Source organism: Hemitrygon akajei, unplaced genomic scaffold, assembly GCF_048418815.1.
Source record: "Hemitrygon akajei unplaced genomic scaffold, sHemAka1.3 Scf000071, whole genome shotgun sequence".
Taxonomy (NCBI): Eukaryota; Metazoa; Chordata; class Chondrichthyes; order Myliobatiformes; family Dasyatidae; genus Hemitrygon; species Hemitrygon akajei.
Window position 1 is genome coordinate 1,433,317 of NW_027331957.1, and position 17,619 is coordinate 1,450,935.

At 51.1% G+C, this 17,619-nt stretch overlaps 1 protein-coding gene across 1 annotated transcript; it reads right to left on the reverse strand.

Annotated features, from left to right (window-relative positions):
* Positions 1 to 1,185: 1,185 nt before the first annotated feature.
* LOC140722169 (C-type lectin domain family 7 member A-like) lies at positions 1,186 to 16,812 on the reverse strand. Its single transcript, XM_073036960.1, has 9 exons — positions 16,728 to 16,812; positions 15,786 to 15,888; positions 15,291 to 15,362; positions 12,896 to 13,015; positions 6,226 to 6,342; positions 4,874 to 5,005; positions 3,124 to 3,266; positions 2,240 to 2,304; positions 1,186 to 1,629 (listed from the first exon to the last, which is right to left on the reverse strand). Exons 2-9 carry the CDS (start codon positions 15,850 to 15,852, stop codon positions 1,449 to 1,451), a joined length of 897 nt encoding a protein of 298 aa, XP_072893061.1. The 5' UTR covers positions 15,853 to 15,888; positions 16,728 to 16,812; the 3' UTR covers positions 1,186 to 1,448.
* Positions 16,813 to 17,619: the final 807 nt, after the last annotated feature.

Consider the following 17,619-nt stretch of genomic DNA (forward strand, 5'->3'; position numbering starts at 1 on the left):
TTGGTGCAGACGTGGATGTTGAGTAAGTATAAGAGTTGGGAAGTCACGTTGCCGGTCAACAAGAAGTTAGAGAGGGGCGCATTGTTCGGCTCTGCTTGTTCCCTTCTCTTCTGTAGGAATCATCCTTCAGGTGGGTGAACTCTCGCAAGGCATCGGGTTCCGATGGTGGACCTGGTAGGGCACTGAACACCGCTCCCGCTCAACATGCTAGATTGTCTAAGGAGTCGGTGGCGTGGAAGGAAAATACAAGACTAGCACTCACTTCCAGGACAAGGATTTTATTTTAAGGCAATGGTGAGGTCTTATGTGGAGTTTTGTGAGCAGCTTTCGCCATCTTGCATAATTCAGCCGGATGTGATTACATTGGAGAGGGTTGAAGGGAGTCCAGCCAGATGTGATCACATTGGAGAGGGTGGAAAGGAGTCCAAACAGTTGTGATTCCATTGGAGAGGGTGGAAAGGAGTCCAGCCAGATGTGATTACATTGGAGAGGCTGAAAAGGATTCCAGCCAGATGTGATTACATTAGGGAGGGTTGAAGGGAGACCATCCAGATGTGATTACACTGGAGAGGGTTGCAAGGTCCAGACAGATGTGATTACATTGGAGAGGGTGTAAAGGAATCCAGCCAGATTTGATTGTATTGGAGAGGGTTGAAGGCAGTCCAGCCAGATGTGATTACATTGGAGAGGGTTGAAGGGAGTCCAGACAGATGTGATTACATTGGAGAGGGTTGAAGAGAGTCCAGCCAGATGTGATCACATTGGAGAGGGTTGAATGGAGTCCAGCCAAATGTGATTACGTTGGAGAGAGTTGAAGGGAGTCCAGACAGATGTGATTACATTGGAGAGGGTGGAAAGTGGTCCAGCCAGATGTGATCACATTGGAGAGGGTTGAAGGGAGTCCAGCCAAATGTGATTACGTTGGAGAGGGTTGAAAGGAGTCCAGCCAGATGTGATTACATTGGAGAGGGTTGAAGGGAGTCCAGCCAGATGTGATTACATTGGAGAGGGTGGAGTGGTCTAGCCAGATGTGCTGACGTTGGAGAGGGTTGAAAGGAGTCTAGCCAGATGTGATTACATTGGAGAGGTTTGAATGGAGTCCAGCCAGATGTGATTACATTGGAGAGGGTGAAAAGGGGTCCAGCCAGATGTGGTTACATTGGAGAGGGTGGAAAGTGGTCTAGCCAGATGTGCTGACGTTGGAGAGGGTTGAAGGGAGTCCAGCCAGATGTGATTACATTGGAGAGGGTTGAAGGGAGTCCAGCCAGATGTGCTGACATTGGGGAGGGTTGAATGGAGGTTCACGACAAGGATGTCAGCGTCTCAGTGGATTTATCCTCGGTCCAGCACATTCATGGAAACACGAAGTTCGGAGCGAGGGGCAGAGAGGATGGGGTAGTGAGAGTCGGGAAGAGGGATGGGGGAGAAAAGGGGTGTTTTCGTCGGATTTAAGTCGGCCCCTCGGGCTGTTGACAGATATCCTGGATCTTCCCAGAAATCTCTGTCAACAAATGTACAGGCTTCTCGCAGATGAAACGGTGCTGATCATTGTAGCATTTATGGATCAAACATTCACTGCATTCGAACGTTTTAGCGCTCATCTTGTAAACGACATCAGAGACAACGTTCCTGCCAAGGAGGGGAAACAATTTCAAAAGGGACAACGGACCTCCAGCAGGCAGCCCTGTGTCAGTTCCCAAAATCACAACACTCTCCCTCACCGCTGACCGGTGGCAGAGCCGTGCCAGTCCCCAAAATGATCCCACTGCCCGAACTTTCCAACAGACCTGTGCCAATCCCCACAAACACTCTCACTTACCACTCTCTTCCCACAGTCCAGGTGAGTCCCCACGTTAATTCAGCTAGACACACTCTACCAACAGCCCGTGTCGGTTCCTAAACTAATCCAAATACACACCCTACCACCACAGATCTGTCTCCCAAATTAATCCCAGTGGCGCAATCCCTCCCCACAGGGTCCGTCCCCAAAATACACCCACTGACACATTTCCTCCCCACAGAACGTCTCAGTCCCTAAACAAATCCAAACGCTCAACACTCTCACAACAGACCTTTCCCTGTCCCCAAAGATGCTACCTAATCCCACAATCCCCCCACAGAACGTCTCAGTCCGCAAACTAACCCTACTGCCCGCTCCCTTCTGGCAGTCTGTATCAACTCCCAAATTCATCCCGTCACCAACTCTCTCCTCAAAAACTTGCATTACTGCAAATCTCACCCGGCTTCGCATTTTCCAATCCAGTATAACCTTCGTTTGTCGATGATAGTATTCTTGACAAAATTCTGTGAAATTAAATTGCTGTCATTAATGTTTGAATTTGAGCACAATTGCATCACGTTATGTCTAACTCAGCGAGAGTGTGATGGGACGGTGAGGAGGGTGATTGACTCTGTGTCTGACAACCGAAATGTGTGATGAGACGGTGCGGAGGGAGCTTCACTCTGTGTCTGATCCCGGGAGAGTTTGAAGGGACGGTGAGGAGGGAGATTGACTCTGTGTCTGAGCCCGGGAGTGTGTGATTGGACGGTGTGAAAGGAGATTCACTCTGGGTCTAACCCCGGGAGTGTGTGATGGGACAGTTTGGGGGAAGATTCACTCTGGGTCTAAACCCGGGAGTGTGTGATGGGACAGAGTGGGGGAAGATTCACTCTGTGTCTGACCCCGGGAGTGTGTGATGGGACAGTTTGGGGGAAGATTCACTCTGGGTCTAAACCCGGGAGTGTGTGATGGGACAGAGTGGGGGAAGATTCACTCTGTGTCTGACCCCGGGAGTGTGTGATGGGACGGTGTGGAGGGAGATTCACTCTGTGTCTGACCAGGGGAGTGTGTGATGGGACGGTGTGGATGGAGATTAACTCTGGGTCTAACCACGGGAGTGTGTGATGGGACAGTGTGGGGGGAGATTCACTCTGGGTCTGACCCCGGGATTGTGTGATTGGACTGTGTGGAGGGAGATTCACCTTCTGTCTGACCAGGGGAATGTGTGATGGGACGATGTGGGGGGAGATTTACTCTGTGTCTCATCCCGGAACGTTTGATGGGACGGTGCGGAGGGAGCTTTACTCTGGAGTGGATATATCTTCCGTCGATCTGATACATACCTCTTCTTCTGTCGAATTTATTTCAAGAAGTTTTGAATCAGAGTTCGAACAATACTGCTTCGCGTCTTCGTAGGATTTTTCTGACGTGGATATAAAATAACACTTGTCTTCATTTCTGATCCAGTCCTGGCAACACGGTTGCTCTGGAAATTCCGAACAAGTAATAATGAATTTCCCTCCATCCGCCCATTGCATCCTCCGGGAGACAGAGACAGAATAGGTATCTTTCCAGTATAGCCCATCACAGACTGCCGGGGACAGACATAAAGAGAAGCTCCATCCACTCCGTTCCGTCTCACACTTTCACTGTCAGTCAGGGAGTGATGCTTCCTCAGCAAGATCCCAATGAACAACACTGTGTCAGACACAGAGTGAAACTCGCTCCTTACCGTCCCATCACACACTCCCGGGGTCAGACACAGAGTGAATCCCCCTCCACACCGTCCCATCACACACTCCCGGGGTCAGACACAGAGTGAAACTCGCTCCTTACCGTCCCATCACACACTCCCGGGGTCAGACAGAGTGAAGCTCCATCCATACCGTCCCATCACAAACTCCCGGGGTCAGACACAGAGTGAATCCCCCTCCACACCGTCCCATCACACACTCCCGGGGTCAGACACAGAGTGAATCCCCCTCCACACCGTCCCATCACACACTCCCGGGGTCAGACAGAGTGAAGCTCCATCCATACCGTCCCATCACAAACTCCCGGGGTCAGACACAAAGTGAATCTCCCTCCACACCTTCCGATCACACACTTCCGTGGTCAGACACACAGAATTAGATACTGGCTGTTACTCCTTCCACACCAGCTTATCACACTGTCCCGAGGCTCCCTCCACCCTACCCCTCACACATTCTATGGACCAGAGAACAGAATTTAGATCCTTCCACAAAAGTCCAGACACATACAGCCTTGGTCAGACACGATGTGAATATCTCTCTCTTTCTTCACTGCCCAATCACACACTGAAGCGGTCAGCCACAGAATGAAACTCCCTCAGTACACATGATAAATGTCAGAGGGAGAGTGATTCTCCCTCTACAACTTCTCAACACACAACACAGCAAAGTGTCAGACACAGTGGTATTCACGCACTCCAGCGTTTAACACCTTGTGAATCTCCACCTTCCGTCCAATCACAAACCCCCTGGCGAGTCAAAGAGTGAAGCTCTCTCTGAACCGTCCCATCACTCACTCCATGAATCAGACACAGATTGCAGCTGTCTCTGCACGATCCCATCACGCACTCCCTGATTCAGACACAGAGTGAAGCCCCCGCTGCACCGTTTCGTCACGCTCTCCCGGATTCAGTGTGAAACGCTCTCTCGCCGCGGTGCCATAAGAGACTTCAGGGTTTAGAAATGGAGTGAATCTCTCTGGGCACTGTCCCATCACACAGTCCCACTGTCACACACAGAGTGAAGCTGGATCCATACAGTCCCATCAGACATTCCCGGGGTGAGACACGGAGAGAAGCTGTAATGTTACGTCTCACAATCCCGTGGTCAGACACAGAGTGAATCCACCTCCACAACGTCCCATCACACTCTCCTGGATTCAGTGATAGAGTGAAACTTCCTCCACGTAGTCCCATCACACACTCACCGGTTCAAACACAGAGTAAATCACCCTCCATACCATCTCTTCAAACAATCCCGTTGTCAAGCACAGAGTGACTCTTCCTCTCTCCATGTCTGCCCTGTGATGAGGAGAGGGTGAAAGAGGGGGATGATGCCTCACCTCTTCTGCTGGTCAGCAATTCACAGATTTGAGCCTTGGTTTTGTTGACAGATCTGTACTTCGTTTCCATCTCAGTGAACTGGTGACGGAGATCGCTGTGCATTCGTTTAAGAGACTGACGAATCTGTGATACTGAGAGAGATGGTGAAGCATGTTTAGCGTTTACAGTGACACGTGAGTCAGCGTCACGCCACCGAATAGGTCACAGAGAGTGTTCTGTCAGTGTCACGGTGAAGGATGTCACAGTGAAGGATGTGCTGGTGTCACAGTGAGAGGCGTCGGCGCCACCTTGGGGGCGTGTCTGTGTCACTCTGAGGGGTTATCAATGTCACGGCGAAGGGTTTGTTGTTGTTATCATGGGGTTCTGCGTCAGTATCGTGCGGGACATGTCCAAGTTGCTGTGAGGGACGTGTCGTTTTTACAGTGATAGGAGTTTTTGTGCCCCGTCGAGAGGTGACCGTGTCACAATTAGGTGTATCTCGACGTCAAGGCAAGGGAAATGTCAGAGTGAGGGGACTAGTGTTGTCACGGTGGGTGGAGTATCTGTGTCATGGTGTGGGCCTTGCTGGTCTCACAGAAAGGAATATTCTGTGTCACGGTGAGAGTCATGTCATGGCCACAGTGTGTGTGAGAGTGTCACGCTGAGGTGTGTGTCGGTGCAACGGAGAGTACTATGTCGATGTCATTGAGAATTATGTGTCCGTATCACGTTCAAGGGTTTGTCTGTGTCAGGGTGAGGTGTGGGTATTTGCCTCAGTGAGCGGTGCATCGACGTTATGTTGAGGGGTGATATTGTCACGGTAAGGGGTATTACAGTGACGTGTGAGTCTTTGTCACGGTGCGGTGCGGAGCGGATCTCGTTGTGGAGCGTGAAGATGTCACGGTGTACAGTATCTCAGTGTCACGGTGAAGGGCGTGTCGGTGTCACTGTGAAGTGTGTTGTGGTGTCGCCTTGAGGAGTTTATCAGTGACACGGTCAGGGACATGTCGATATCACATTGAGGGGTGCGTTGCGGTCAGTGTGACTGCCGTGTGTGTGTGTCATGGCGATGGCCGTGTCAGTGTCGGGGTCAGGAGTGGATCTGCGTCTCGTTGCAGGTCGTGACCGTGCTACGGTAACAGCATTGTTGATGTTATGGTGAATGGCGTGTCGGTGTCAGGACGAGTTTTGATAGTGTTACGGTAAATGCCGTGTTTTTATCACGGTTCGGGGTGTGTCCGTGTTGTGGTGAAGGGTTTTAATCGGTGTTACGGTAGGCGTCGTGTCGGTGTCACTGTGGTGTTTTACAATAACAATTTATTCCACTCTCTTTACTTATGGTCTGACTCCACCCGGAGCCCGTTCCACTCACCATGGATCGAGAGTCCGACCACAATTACGATGAGGGCGGCCGTAACTAGGCAGAGTAGGCAGATCAGACGGTACGGTCTATTTCCGATCCTCACTTTCGACTCCTGTTCATGCGCAGCTGTGGAGAGACCACAAGACCATGAGACCATAAGATATAGTAGCAGAAGTAGGCCGTTCGGGCCATCGAGTCTGCTCCTCCATTCAATCATGGGCTGAACCAATTCTGCCAATACCCTTTGATATCCTGGCTAATCAAGAAACTAGCGATATCAGGCTTAAATGCACCAAATTATTTAGCCTCGACAGCCGCTTGTGGAAACAAATTCCACAGATTTACCCATCTCCGACTAAAGTAATTTCCCCGCATCTCTGTTCTAAATGGACGATCTTCAATATTGAAGTCGTGTCCTCTTGTCTTGGACTCCCCTATCACGGGAAATAACTTGCCATATTTCATCTGTTTAGGCCTTTTAACATTCGGAAAGTTTTAATGAGATCCCCCTCATTCTCCTGAACTCCAGGGAATGCAGCCCAAAAGCTGCCAGATGTTCCTCATACAGTAACATTTCATTCCTGGAATCATTCTCGTGAATCTTCTCTGAACTCTCTCCAATGTCAACACATCTTTTCTAAAATAAGGAGCCCAAAACTGCACACAGTACTCCAAGTGCGGTTTCACGAGTGCATTACAGAGCCGCAACATCACATTCCTGCCCTGATATTCTACTCCTCTTGAAATGAATGCCAACATTGCATTTACCTTCTTCACACCCGACTCAACCTGGAGACTAAGCTTCAGGGAATCCTGCACAAGGACTGCCAAGTCCCTTTGCATCTCTGCATTTTGAATTCTCTCTCCATCTAAACGATAGTCCGCCCATAGTTTTCTTCCGCCAATGTGCATATCCATACACGTTCCAACACTGTATCTCATTTACGGTAAGATACCCGAGGGTCTTTGATAGAGACATAGAGAGATACCCTCTACATAGATAGGGTCTCTTAAGAGACTTTTGGATAGGTACACGGAGCTTAGAAACATAGAGGGCTATGGGAAAGGCAAGTCATTTCTCAGGCAGGGTCATGTTCCGCACAACTTTGTGGGCCGAAGGGCCTGTATTGTTCTGTAGGTTTCCTCTGTTTCTTCTATGTTTATACTTTCTACTTCTTTGCCAATTCCCCTGAACTATCAACAAGTGTGGTCAGTTAGTCAGACAGGCTCTCTGTTTCTTCAACACTACCCGCTCCTCCACATGTCTTTGTGTCATCGGCAAATTCAGCCGCAAATCCCTTAATAGCGTCGTCCGTTGATCTGCATCGTAAAAAGCAGCGGATTCAATATAGACCCCTGTAGAATTCCACCAGTAATTGGCAGCCAGCCAGAATTAGATCCCTTTGTTTTCACTCTCTATTTTGTGCCAATCAGCCAATGCTCCATACTGGCATCTTCCCTGTAATTCCACTGGGTCTCATCTTGCTAAACAGCCTTATGTGCGGCACCTTGTCAAAGGTCTTCTAAAAAGCCAAGTACACCTCATCCACTGCATCCCCTTCGTCTGCCCTGCTTGTGATTTCCTCAAAAAATTGCAGTAGGTTAGTCAGGCTGGATTGTCCTTTAAGGAAACCACGCCGGTTCTGGTCTAGCCGGACATGTGCCCCCGCGTACTCAGTAATCCCATCCCTAACAATCGATCCTAACAATGTCCCAACCACTGATGCCAGGCTAATATGTCTATTGTTTCCCTTCCTGCTGCCTTCCACCCTTCATACATAGCGGAGTAACATTTACAAATGTCTGGTCATCCGGTACAATGCCAGAATCCATCGATTCTTGAAAGATCATTGTTGATGTCTCCGCAGTCTCTCCAGCTACTTCCTTCAGAGCCCGATGGTGCATTCCCTCATGGTCAGGGGATTTAATCACATAGACAAATCATGGACGTACATTCAGTGAATTCTGCGTGATCCAATTTGGATTCCCTTTCACCCACCAGCCGCGGTCTCTCCTTCCACCGCGATCACCCCTCCCTCTCTCAGTCTCAGTTACTTTTAGCCGTAATGGCTGAGCGTCCAAATGCCTTGACTCGGCAAAGGCTGAGAAGTGTCTGACTGATTCAGGAGGTGTCTGACTCTCTCGTATGCGATTGATTATGTTGGAGTCGTGGGTGTCGTCTCCATGAACTTTCATTTGGGCGTTTGATTAGGTCCCTCAGGGGAGGCTTATCCAGACGATTATGATACATCGGATCCACGGGAAATTGGCCGTCTGGATTCAGAGTTTTGTTTTTCACAGCTGTATTATTGTTTGCCCGCTTTGTTCTTTTTTTCGCACAATGGATCTGAGGCGGCCCTGTAGGGGACTGACATGTTGTGCGTGGTATGGTAACGTAGTGGTTGGCAAACGCTTCACAGTGAGCCGGGTTCAATTCCCGCTGTCGCTTTCAATGAGTGCACCCTGTCCCCGTGACACACTGGGGTTCCTCCGTGTGGTCCGGTTTCCTCCCGCAGTCCAAAGCCTTATCAGTTCGTACTTTGACATGTCCTTGTAAGTTGTCTCGTCATTAGGCTAGTATTAAATTAGGGATTAACCGGGCAGCGCGGCTTGAAGGGCCGGTAGACCCGATTCCACACTGTTTATTTCATAAATATGTAAATCTAAGGAAAATTTCCAAATGCTGAATCTCAAGGTTGCATCTGATGTAAAGGACTGACTTGAATGAAACTGGATATGAGTGCAGATTACACAATGATTAGTCGTGTGGTGGTTAGTGTAGAAGATCGTCAATAGATACAGTGGGTGTGGATGCGTTAAAGATGGGTCAAAAAATGACAGATGGAGTTTCGCCCGGTTTTGTGTGAAGTTTGGAACTCTGGGAAGTCACAAAGGGACAGAACACCTGTAACGGCAAGGCGCTTCACGATCGACATCGAAAGAGACCATGCGTTGATCGCGCAGGTCAATGGGGTGTTAGGGAGTTGACTGTAGACGGGCCTTTGAAAAATATCTGCCCGTGTGAGCTTCATTCCCAAGCTGACGACGCATGGGATTCACGGAGAATGGGCCATTTGGATTCCCAGTTGACTTGGCCACAGAGGGCGGTTGTCGCAGGTTGGCCGCACTTGACTGGTTGTGTTCCGCACGGATCGGTGCTGTCTGGTGCAAAGACTTGGATGGACGCCTCGTGTTCAACAAGGCGTTGAGTGTTTAGGACATCCTGCCTCGTCGATGTCGTTTTCATTGCACGCATAGAACACAAACCGACTCGAACAGCTCTTCGACCCACAAAGTTGTCGACGACACATTAATTTCTAAACAAATGGGTAACTACTTTATCTCTCTTGCCCACAGAATATCAATATCCCTCTCTTTCTATCCAATTCATTGGCCAACCCATAAATCTTCTTAAACTCTCTACTGTATCTGTCTCTTTACATGTCGGTTCAAACTACACCCTTTCACTTTGGTTGCATGCACTCTGGGATTTGATACTTCAACCCGAAGATAAAGATACAATGTGTTTGTCTGTCTATTCCTCTCGTAATCTAACAAACCTCTGTCAGATCTCCTCTCGGCGTCCTCAGATCCGGAGAAGACAACTCAATTCTGTACATCCTCTCGGTGCAGCCTATGCGCTCTCAACCAGGCAGCATCCTGGTGAACCACATCTGCAGCCTCTCCAAAGACTCGGCATCCTTTCTGTAAGGGGCCGACCGGAAATGAACGCAATAATCGAGAGGCGGCCGAACCAGATTTTTATGCATTTGCAACATAACGTCCTGCCATTTGTAGCGGACTGAAAAGCTTGAGCAAGTAGATAATTCGAAAGAGGATGTGCTGGAGCTTTTGGAAAGCATCAAGTTGGAAAAGTCGACGGAACCGGATGACATGTACCCCAGCTAGTGTGGGACGCGTGGGAGGAGATTGCTGAGCCTCTGGCGATGATCTTTGCATCATCAATGGGGACAAGAGAGGTTCCGGATTATTGGAGGGCTGCGAATGTTGTTCCTTTATTCAGTAAAGGGAGTAGAGATAGCCCAGGAAATTATAGACCAGTGAGTCTTACCTCAGTGGTTGGCAAGTCGATGGGGAAGATCCTGAGAGGCAGGATTTATGAACGATTGGGGAGGTATAATGTGATTAGAAGTAGTCAGCTTGGCTTTGTCAAGGGGAGGTCGTGCCTTACGAGCCTGATCCAATTTTTTGACGATCTGACTAAACAAGTACATGAAGGAATAGTAGTACATGCAGTGTATATGGAATTCAGCAAGACATTTGATAAGGTACCCCATGCAAGGCTTATTGCGAAGGTAAGGAGGCTTGAGTTCCAAGAAAACTTTGCTTTGTGGTAGTTTGAGGTAGTTCATTTTGATAGGTCAAATAAGATGGCAGCATGTAGTATTGATGGTAAGACTGTTGGCAGTTTTTGAAGATCAGAGGGATCTTGGGGTCCGAGTCCATAGGACGCTCAAGGCTTCTGCGCAGGTTGACCCTGCGGTTAAGATGGCCTTCATCAATCGGAGAGGTGAATTTAGGAACCGAGAGGTAATTTTGCTGCGCGAGAGGACCTTGCTAAGACCTGCTCGGATCTGGTCACCTTCCTGTAGGAAGGGTGGGAAAGCGGAAGAAACAGTGCAGAGGAGATTTACAAGGATGTTATCTGGGATGAGTTCGGTTGAGTGAACTCGGCCTTTTTTCCTTGGAGAGACGGAAGATGAGAGGGGACCTGATACAGGTGTATAAGACGATGAGAGGCATTGAACGTGTGGATAGTCAGAGGCTTTTTCCCTGGCCTGAAATAGTTGCCACAAGAGGACACAGGTTTGAAGTGCTGGGGAGTAGGTAGAGAGATGTCAGGTGTGAATGTTTTTCTCGGAGAGTGGTGAGTGCGAGGAATGGGCTGCCGTCAACGGTGGTGGAGGCGAATAAGATAGGGTATTTTAAGAGACTTTTAGATAGGAAAATCGAGCTTAGAAAAATAGATCACTATGTGTAAGCCTAGTAATTTCTAAGGGAAGGACTGTTCGGTACAAATTTGTGGGCGGAAGGGCCTGTAATGTGCTGTAGGGTTTCTATCTTTCTATGTTTTCATGTTGGCTGCCGATGATATGCGGTGTTCCACAGGGCTCTTGTTGTGAGTGATTCCTTTATATTATGTCAAAGACTTGGATGAATGAATTAATACGTTGGTTACAGTTTGCAGACGACATGAAGATTGCTGGAGAACAGGTAACTTTGAGGAATGAAGGAGGCTGTAGGGGGACAGGAGACACAGGTAGACAGGGCGGGGAAGAAGGTGTTCGATAAGCTGGCCTTCATCAGTCAGGACACTGAGTACGGGAGTCGGGAGATCACGTCCCAGTTGTACAAGACGTCGGCGAGGTCGCACTCGGATTCTGGTGTTCAGTTTTGGTTCGCACTGCTGTAGGAAAGATGCCACTGAGCTGGAATGAGTGCAGAGGGGGATTTACCAGGATGTTACCCGAGCTTGAGGGACTGAGTTATGAAGTGATGTCGGGCAGTTCAGGACTTGATTCCTTGGAACCTAGGAGTGACCTCACAGAGGGGCTTTGTTCCTTGGAGTGTACGGGTGACCTTACAGAGGGGCTTTGTTCCTTGGAGCGTACGGGTAACCTTACAGAGAGGCTTTGTTCCTTGGAGTGTACGGGTGACCTCACAGAGGGGCTTTGTTCCTTGGAGTGTACGGGTGACCTTACAGAGGGGCTTTGTTCCTTAGAGTGTACGGGTGACCTCACAGAGGGACATTGTTCCTTGGAGTGTACGGGTGACCTCACAGAGGGACTTTCTTCCTTGGAGTGTACGGGTGACCACACAGAGGGGCTTTCTTCCTTGGAGTGTACGGGTGACCACACAGAGGGGCTTTGTTCCTTGGAGTGTACGGGTGACCTCACAGAGGGGCTTTGTTCCTTAGAGTGTACGGGTGACCTCACAGAGGGGCTTTCTTCCTTGGAGTGTACGGTTGACCTCACAGAGGGGCTTTCTTCCTTGGAGTGTACGGGTGACCTCACAGAGGGGCTTTGTTCCTTGGAGTGTACGGGTGACCTCACAGAGGGACATTCTTCCTTGGAGTGTACGGGTGACCTCACAGAGGGGCTTTGTTCCTTGGAGTGTACGGGTGACCTCACAGAGGGGCTTTCTTCCTTGGAGTGTACGGGTGACCTCACAGAGGGGCTTTGTTCCTTGGAGTGTACGGGTGACCTCACAGAGGGGCTTTGTTCCTTGGAATGTACGGGTGACCTCACAGAGGGGCTTTGTTCCTTGGAGTGTACGGGTGACCTCACAGAGGGGCTTTGTTCCTTGGAGTGTACGGGTGACCTCACAGAGGGGCTTTGTTCCTTGGAGTGTACGGGTGACCTCACAGAGGGGCTTTGTTCCTTGGAGTGTACGGGTGACCTCACAGAGGTGTCTAAAACCATGAATGGCGCATCAACTGCAGTCCGGACGACAGCGCACACGCCGAAGGTGAGAGAGGAAAAAAAAATAATTGGGTACCCTAGTGAATAATTTTTGTACCCAAAAGGTGGTCATTGTGTGGAACGAGATGCCAGAAAAGTGGCTGAAGGAGAGAAATTTCAAGTATTTAAAAATACACATACTTCCACATATGGCACGTGGCATTCTAAAAGATGACATCATAATAGTGAACTCTGACCTGTTTGGACATTGGTTGGCAGCTTGCGCGGTCCCGCAGCAATGGGAGGAGCCCCATCCTCATCGATGATGGGCTCACCTTTCGGAAAGTTCACCTCTGCGTAGGTGGAGGTCAGCCCGCCTGGAACAAAGCGAGGGAGGATGAGAGAGAAGGTGATAGAAAGAGGAGTGAGGACCGAGAGAGGGAGCAGAGAGAGGCGAAAGGAGCGCAGGACAGTGTGGGTTAAGTAAAGAGGGGAAAGGATGAGAGGTAGAGAGAAAGATGCCGAGGGAACGGGGGAAGACAGAGGGCAGAGAGGATGAGGGATGGCTCGAAAAGAGGAGGCAGTGGTGAACGATAGAGGCAATGAGCGGGGAAATGGGAGAGACAGAAAGGGACTGAGAATGGTTAGGGGAGTCGGATAGAGTGGCAGAGGAAGACAGAGCGGAGGTAGAGGGTAAGAGTGAGGGGAGGGAGAGGGACGAGAGATAGCAAAGTGAGCGGAGGGAGATAGAAGAGTGAGGGTAGGAGAAAAGTGGGAGACCGAGAGGGTAAGAGACAGAGGATGAGAGAGAGAGAGAGAGAGAGAGAGAGAGAGAGAGAGAGAGAGAGAGAGAGAGAGAGAGAGAGAGAGAGAGAGAGAGAGAGAGAGAGAGAGAGAGAGAGCAAGGGAGAGGGGAAAGCCTGAGCGAGAGGGGAAAAAGGTGAAGGGACCGATAGACAGAAGAGGTTGCGGAGCGGGAGATAAGCGGAAAATGGGGCGAAGGGGAGAGAACAGGCAGCGAGGGCGCGGAGATAGCGGGAGATGAAAGAATGAGCAACGAATGAGGGAAAGAGTGCGAAGGAGTAAGCGAGATTGAGGAAGGGGGACAGGAGAGTGTGATAGAGGGGCGAGTTTGGAGCGTGAAGCAAGTGAGCGAAGGGGAGAGTTGTTGAGATTGGGGAGAAGGGGAAGGTTGGGAGAGGGGAGGGAAAGACAGATCGGGAGAGATAGAGGGATGTTGATAGACGAGCGAGTATAGAGAGAGTGGGCAAAGAGAGGGGGAAGGGGTGAGAGAAAGTGGTTGAAATGATGAAGGATTTGAGAGGGGCGTGAAAGATTTATGAGAGGGAGGGAGGCGAGGGCATAGGAGAAGAGAGAAGGGAGGGGAAGAAGGGAAGGAGAGCGCGGAGGGGAGAAGAGAGAGAGAGAGAGATCAGATGAGAGAAAAATGTGGTTGGAAAGTTGAGAGAGTCGTTCAAATTTCCTGCAGCGCTGTCTCCTTTCCCCCTCTTCCATGGTCCTCCCTCCTCATCACTCTTCCAATGACGTTCCCTTCTTATCATGGTCCCTCCTCTCGAAGCCCTCCCACGGCGTTCCCTCCGCTCCGTGCCCCCACAGTGCTCCCTCCTTAATGTCCCTTTCTCCTACCCACCACTCCCACATCAATCCCTCCTCACCCACCACTCCACACCTCCCAGAGCACCACCTCCTCAGCACCCCATCCCACAGCACTGCCTCCTCACCCCATCCCACAGCACTGCCTCCTCACCCCATCCCACAGCACTGCCTCCTCACTCCATCCCACGGCACTGCCTCCTCACCCCATCCCACAGCACTGCCTCCTCACCCCATCCCACAGCACTGGCTCCTCACCCCATCCCACAGCACTGCCTCCTCACCCCATCCCACAGCACTGCCTCCTCACTCCATCCCACGGCACTGCCTCCTCACCCCATCCCACAGCACTGGCTCCTCACCCCATCCCACAGCACTGCCTCCTCACTCCATCCCACAGCACTGCCTCCTCACCCCATCCCACAGCACTGGCTCCTCACCCCATCCCACAGCACTGCCTCCTCACCCCATCCCACAGCACTGGCTCCTCACCCCATCCCACAGCACTGGCTCCTCACCCCATCCCACAGCACTGCCTCCTCACTCCATCCCACAGCACTGGCTCCTCACCCCATCCCACAGCACTGCCTCCTCACTCCATCCCACGGCACTGCCTCCTCACCCCATCCCACAGCACTGGCTCCTCACCCCATCCCACAGCACTGCCTCCTCACTCCATCCCACAGCACTGGCTCCTCACCCCATCCCACAGCACTGCCTCCTCACCCCATCCCACAGCACTGCCTCCTCACCCCATCCCACAGCGCTCCGTCCACACATCCCCTCACGGAACGCACCGTCCCAACCAAACGCGTCCTCCCGCTTCCAAGGTGCTGAAAGTTCACCGTACGTCCCAGAGCGCACCCACCACACCGACCCTCCCTCAGACCTCCCGGGTCGTGGCCAATACCAAGGGTTCTCCCTGACTGATTCTACAGCAACAAATCACAGGCATGAAATGTAAGATTGCCCTGAGGTCTCTCGACAGGACTGGACACTTCACCTAAACAGACTCAAACCAGCAAATATGAAACTGACCTCCATCTCTCCGGACCCGAGTCGCCGAGAGGGCCGTGACATTAAGTTCCACGTACGATACATCAGGTTCAGCTGGGGACAGAACAACGAGGGTAAGAATAAGGGTGAGGCTTCCTCCGTACCGTCCCATCACACGCTTCCGGGGTCAGACAGAGAGAGAAACTCCCTCAACACAGTCCTATCACACACTCCCAGGTCAGGCGCAGAGTGAAACTCGTTCCATCAAGTCCTATCACACATTTCCTCGACAGAAACACAGGGAAGCTCTCGCCACACTGTCCCTTCACAGATTCCCGGTTCAGTCACTGAGTAAAGCTCCCTTCACAGCGACTCGTCATAAGCTCCTTCGGTCAGACAACGGGTAAAGCGCCCACAGCACCGACCGACCACCCCACCAACCCCAGGGTCAGGCACAGGGAGTAGCTCTGTCCCTTCACATACATCCAGGACGTCAGACACAGCGGTACACTCTCTCCCTCTTTCCTCACCACTCACCTCTCGAAGAAGCTTGAGGGTCCGTTCCTGTGAGCCTCATGTTCGCGTAGGTCTCGCTCTCGTCCATTATGTCGTGTCTCTGAGCTCCTGAAAGGGACGGGACCTTCGGGACAAGAAAACCCGGAATGGCTGACCGTCGTCCATAAACACCTTATGAACAGCCGATAAAGAGAGTGACCGAGAGAAGGGCAAGGAAGTGAGGGTAGGAGAGAGATTGAGAGTGTATGAAAGGGTGGTTGCGAGAGATGAGAGCGGCGGGGGCGGGTTGGTAAGAAATAGAGGAGGGAGATTTGGGGAGTGACTGGCCAAAGGTTATACCCCCTACACACGCTTTCCTCGTCGTCTGTCTTCCCTTACTTAACGAACGGAAATTTATCTCTCTCAATCTGTCTGTCTGTCTATCTCTCTCTCCATCCCGCTCTCGTTCTCCAACTTTCTTCTCTCTCTATCTAGCTCTCTCATTCTCTCTCTCTCTCTCTCTCTCTCTCTCTCTCTCTCTCTCTCTCTCTCTCTCTCTCTCTCTCTCTCTCTCTCTCTCTCTCTCTCTCTCTCTCTCCTTCCCGCCTTGCCTTTCACTCCGATTCCCACTCTCTCTCCTCCTACATCTCCCACCACACTTACCCCTTCCTGCTTTTCGAGGGTGTGGAAGGGGTTGTTGCTTTTTGGCTCGGAACACCCGGCCGTCTCTCACATTCTCTCATTCTCCCCATTCCTCGCCCTCCCCCCGCGTTCACTCCGTCTCCCTTCTTTATTTCTCTGTCACTTCACACGGTCTTTCGCTTCCTCTTTTCTCCCCCACACAGTTCCTCTTTCCCTCTCTACTCGTCACTCCCTGCCCACTTCTCCCACACCTCTCCCTCCGTCACCCTGACTCCCACCCTCACTCCTCCGCCGCTCCTTCTCTCCCTCTCACCAGTTCTCCCTTCCCCACCATCTCCCTACCTCTGGCCTTTCCAGAAGTCTGAATTGTGTGTCGGCCTCAGGGACCGCGCGTCTGAGTCTGTGTCTTTCTCGGAGCTGTTGTGGTGCAGAGGGAAAAGGAAGGAAGGGGAGGCGAGGTGTGGGAGGGACGGGGTGGTGCGATTAAACACACGACAGGAACTACGTGGTAGGCCTATCCACACAGAACTGTGGCTCTTCTTCAGCCTCTCACTTCTGCATTCGAAGAATCCCATCTGTTTCAAAAGGGCGACGATCATACCGGTGGTCAGGAAGGGTGGGCCAGCTGCTTCAAAAGGGCGACGATCATACCGGTGGACAGGAAGGGTGGGCCAGCTGCTTCAAAAGGGCGACGATCATACCGGTGGTCAGGAAGAGGGGGCCAGCCGCTTCAAAAGGGCGACGATCATACCGGTGGTCAGGAAGGGTGGGCCAGCCGCTTCAAAAGGGCGACGATCATACCGGTGGTCAGGAAGGGTGGGCCAGCTGCTTCAAAAGGGCGACGATCATACCGGTGGTCAGGAAGGGTGGGCCAGCTGCTTCCGCGACCATCGAGTGTAAAATAACTCGTTAGTGTTTATTGGCTGGAACAGAAAAATCTGCAGCACTTTACAGGACCTTCGGCCCACAAAGTTGTACCGTCCCAGTAACCTATAACAGAAACCGCCGAGAATGTCCCTACCGCATAGCCCTCTATTTTACTGACTCCATGTACCTATCGCTGGCAGTGCTTTCCACACACTCACCACTCTCTGTGTGAAAATATTACCCCGTCATCTCCTCTGTACCTACTTCCAAGCACCATAAAACAGTGTCTTCACGTTTTAGACAATTCAGCCCTGAGAAAAAAGCTTCTGGCTATCCACATAACCAATGCCTGTCATCATCGTATACA

What these genes read in the sequence shown, in the direction of transcription:
- LOC140722169 (XM_073036960.1), bottom strand. Translation starts at nt 15,852, where the DNA reads ATGGACGAGAGCGAGACCTACGCGAACATGAGGCTCACAGGAACGGAC. An exon ending in GCCAACCAATGTCCAAACAG is followed by an intron (nt 6,343 to 12,895) that starts GTCAGAGTTCAC and finishes GTCTCTCCACAG; the next exon opens with CTGCGCATGAACAGGAGTCG. An exon ending in TAAATTCGACAGAAGAAGAG is followed by an intron (nt 2,305 to 3,123) that starts GTATGTATCAGA and finishes TTAATTTCACAG; the next exon opens with AATTTTGTCAAGAATACTAT.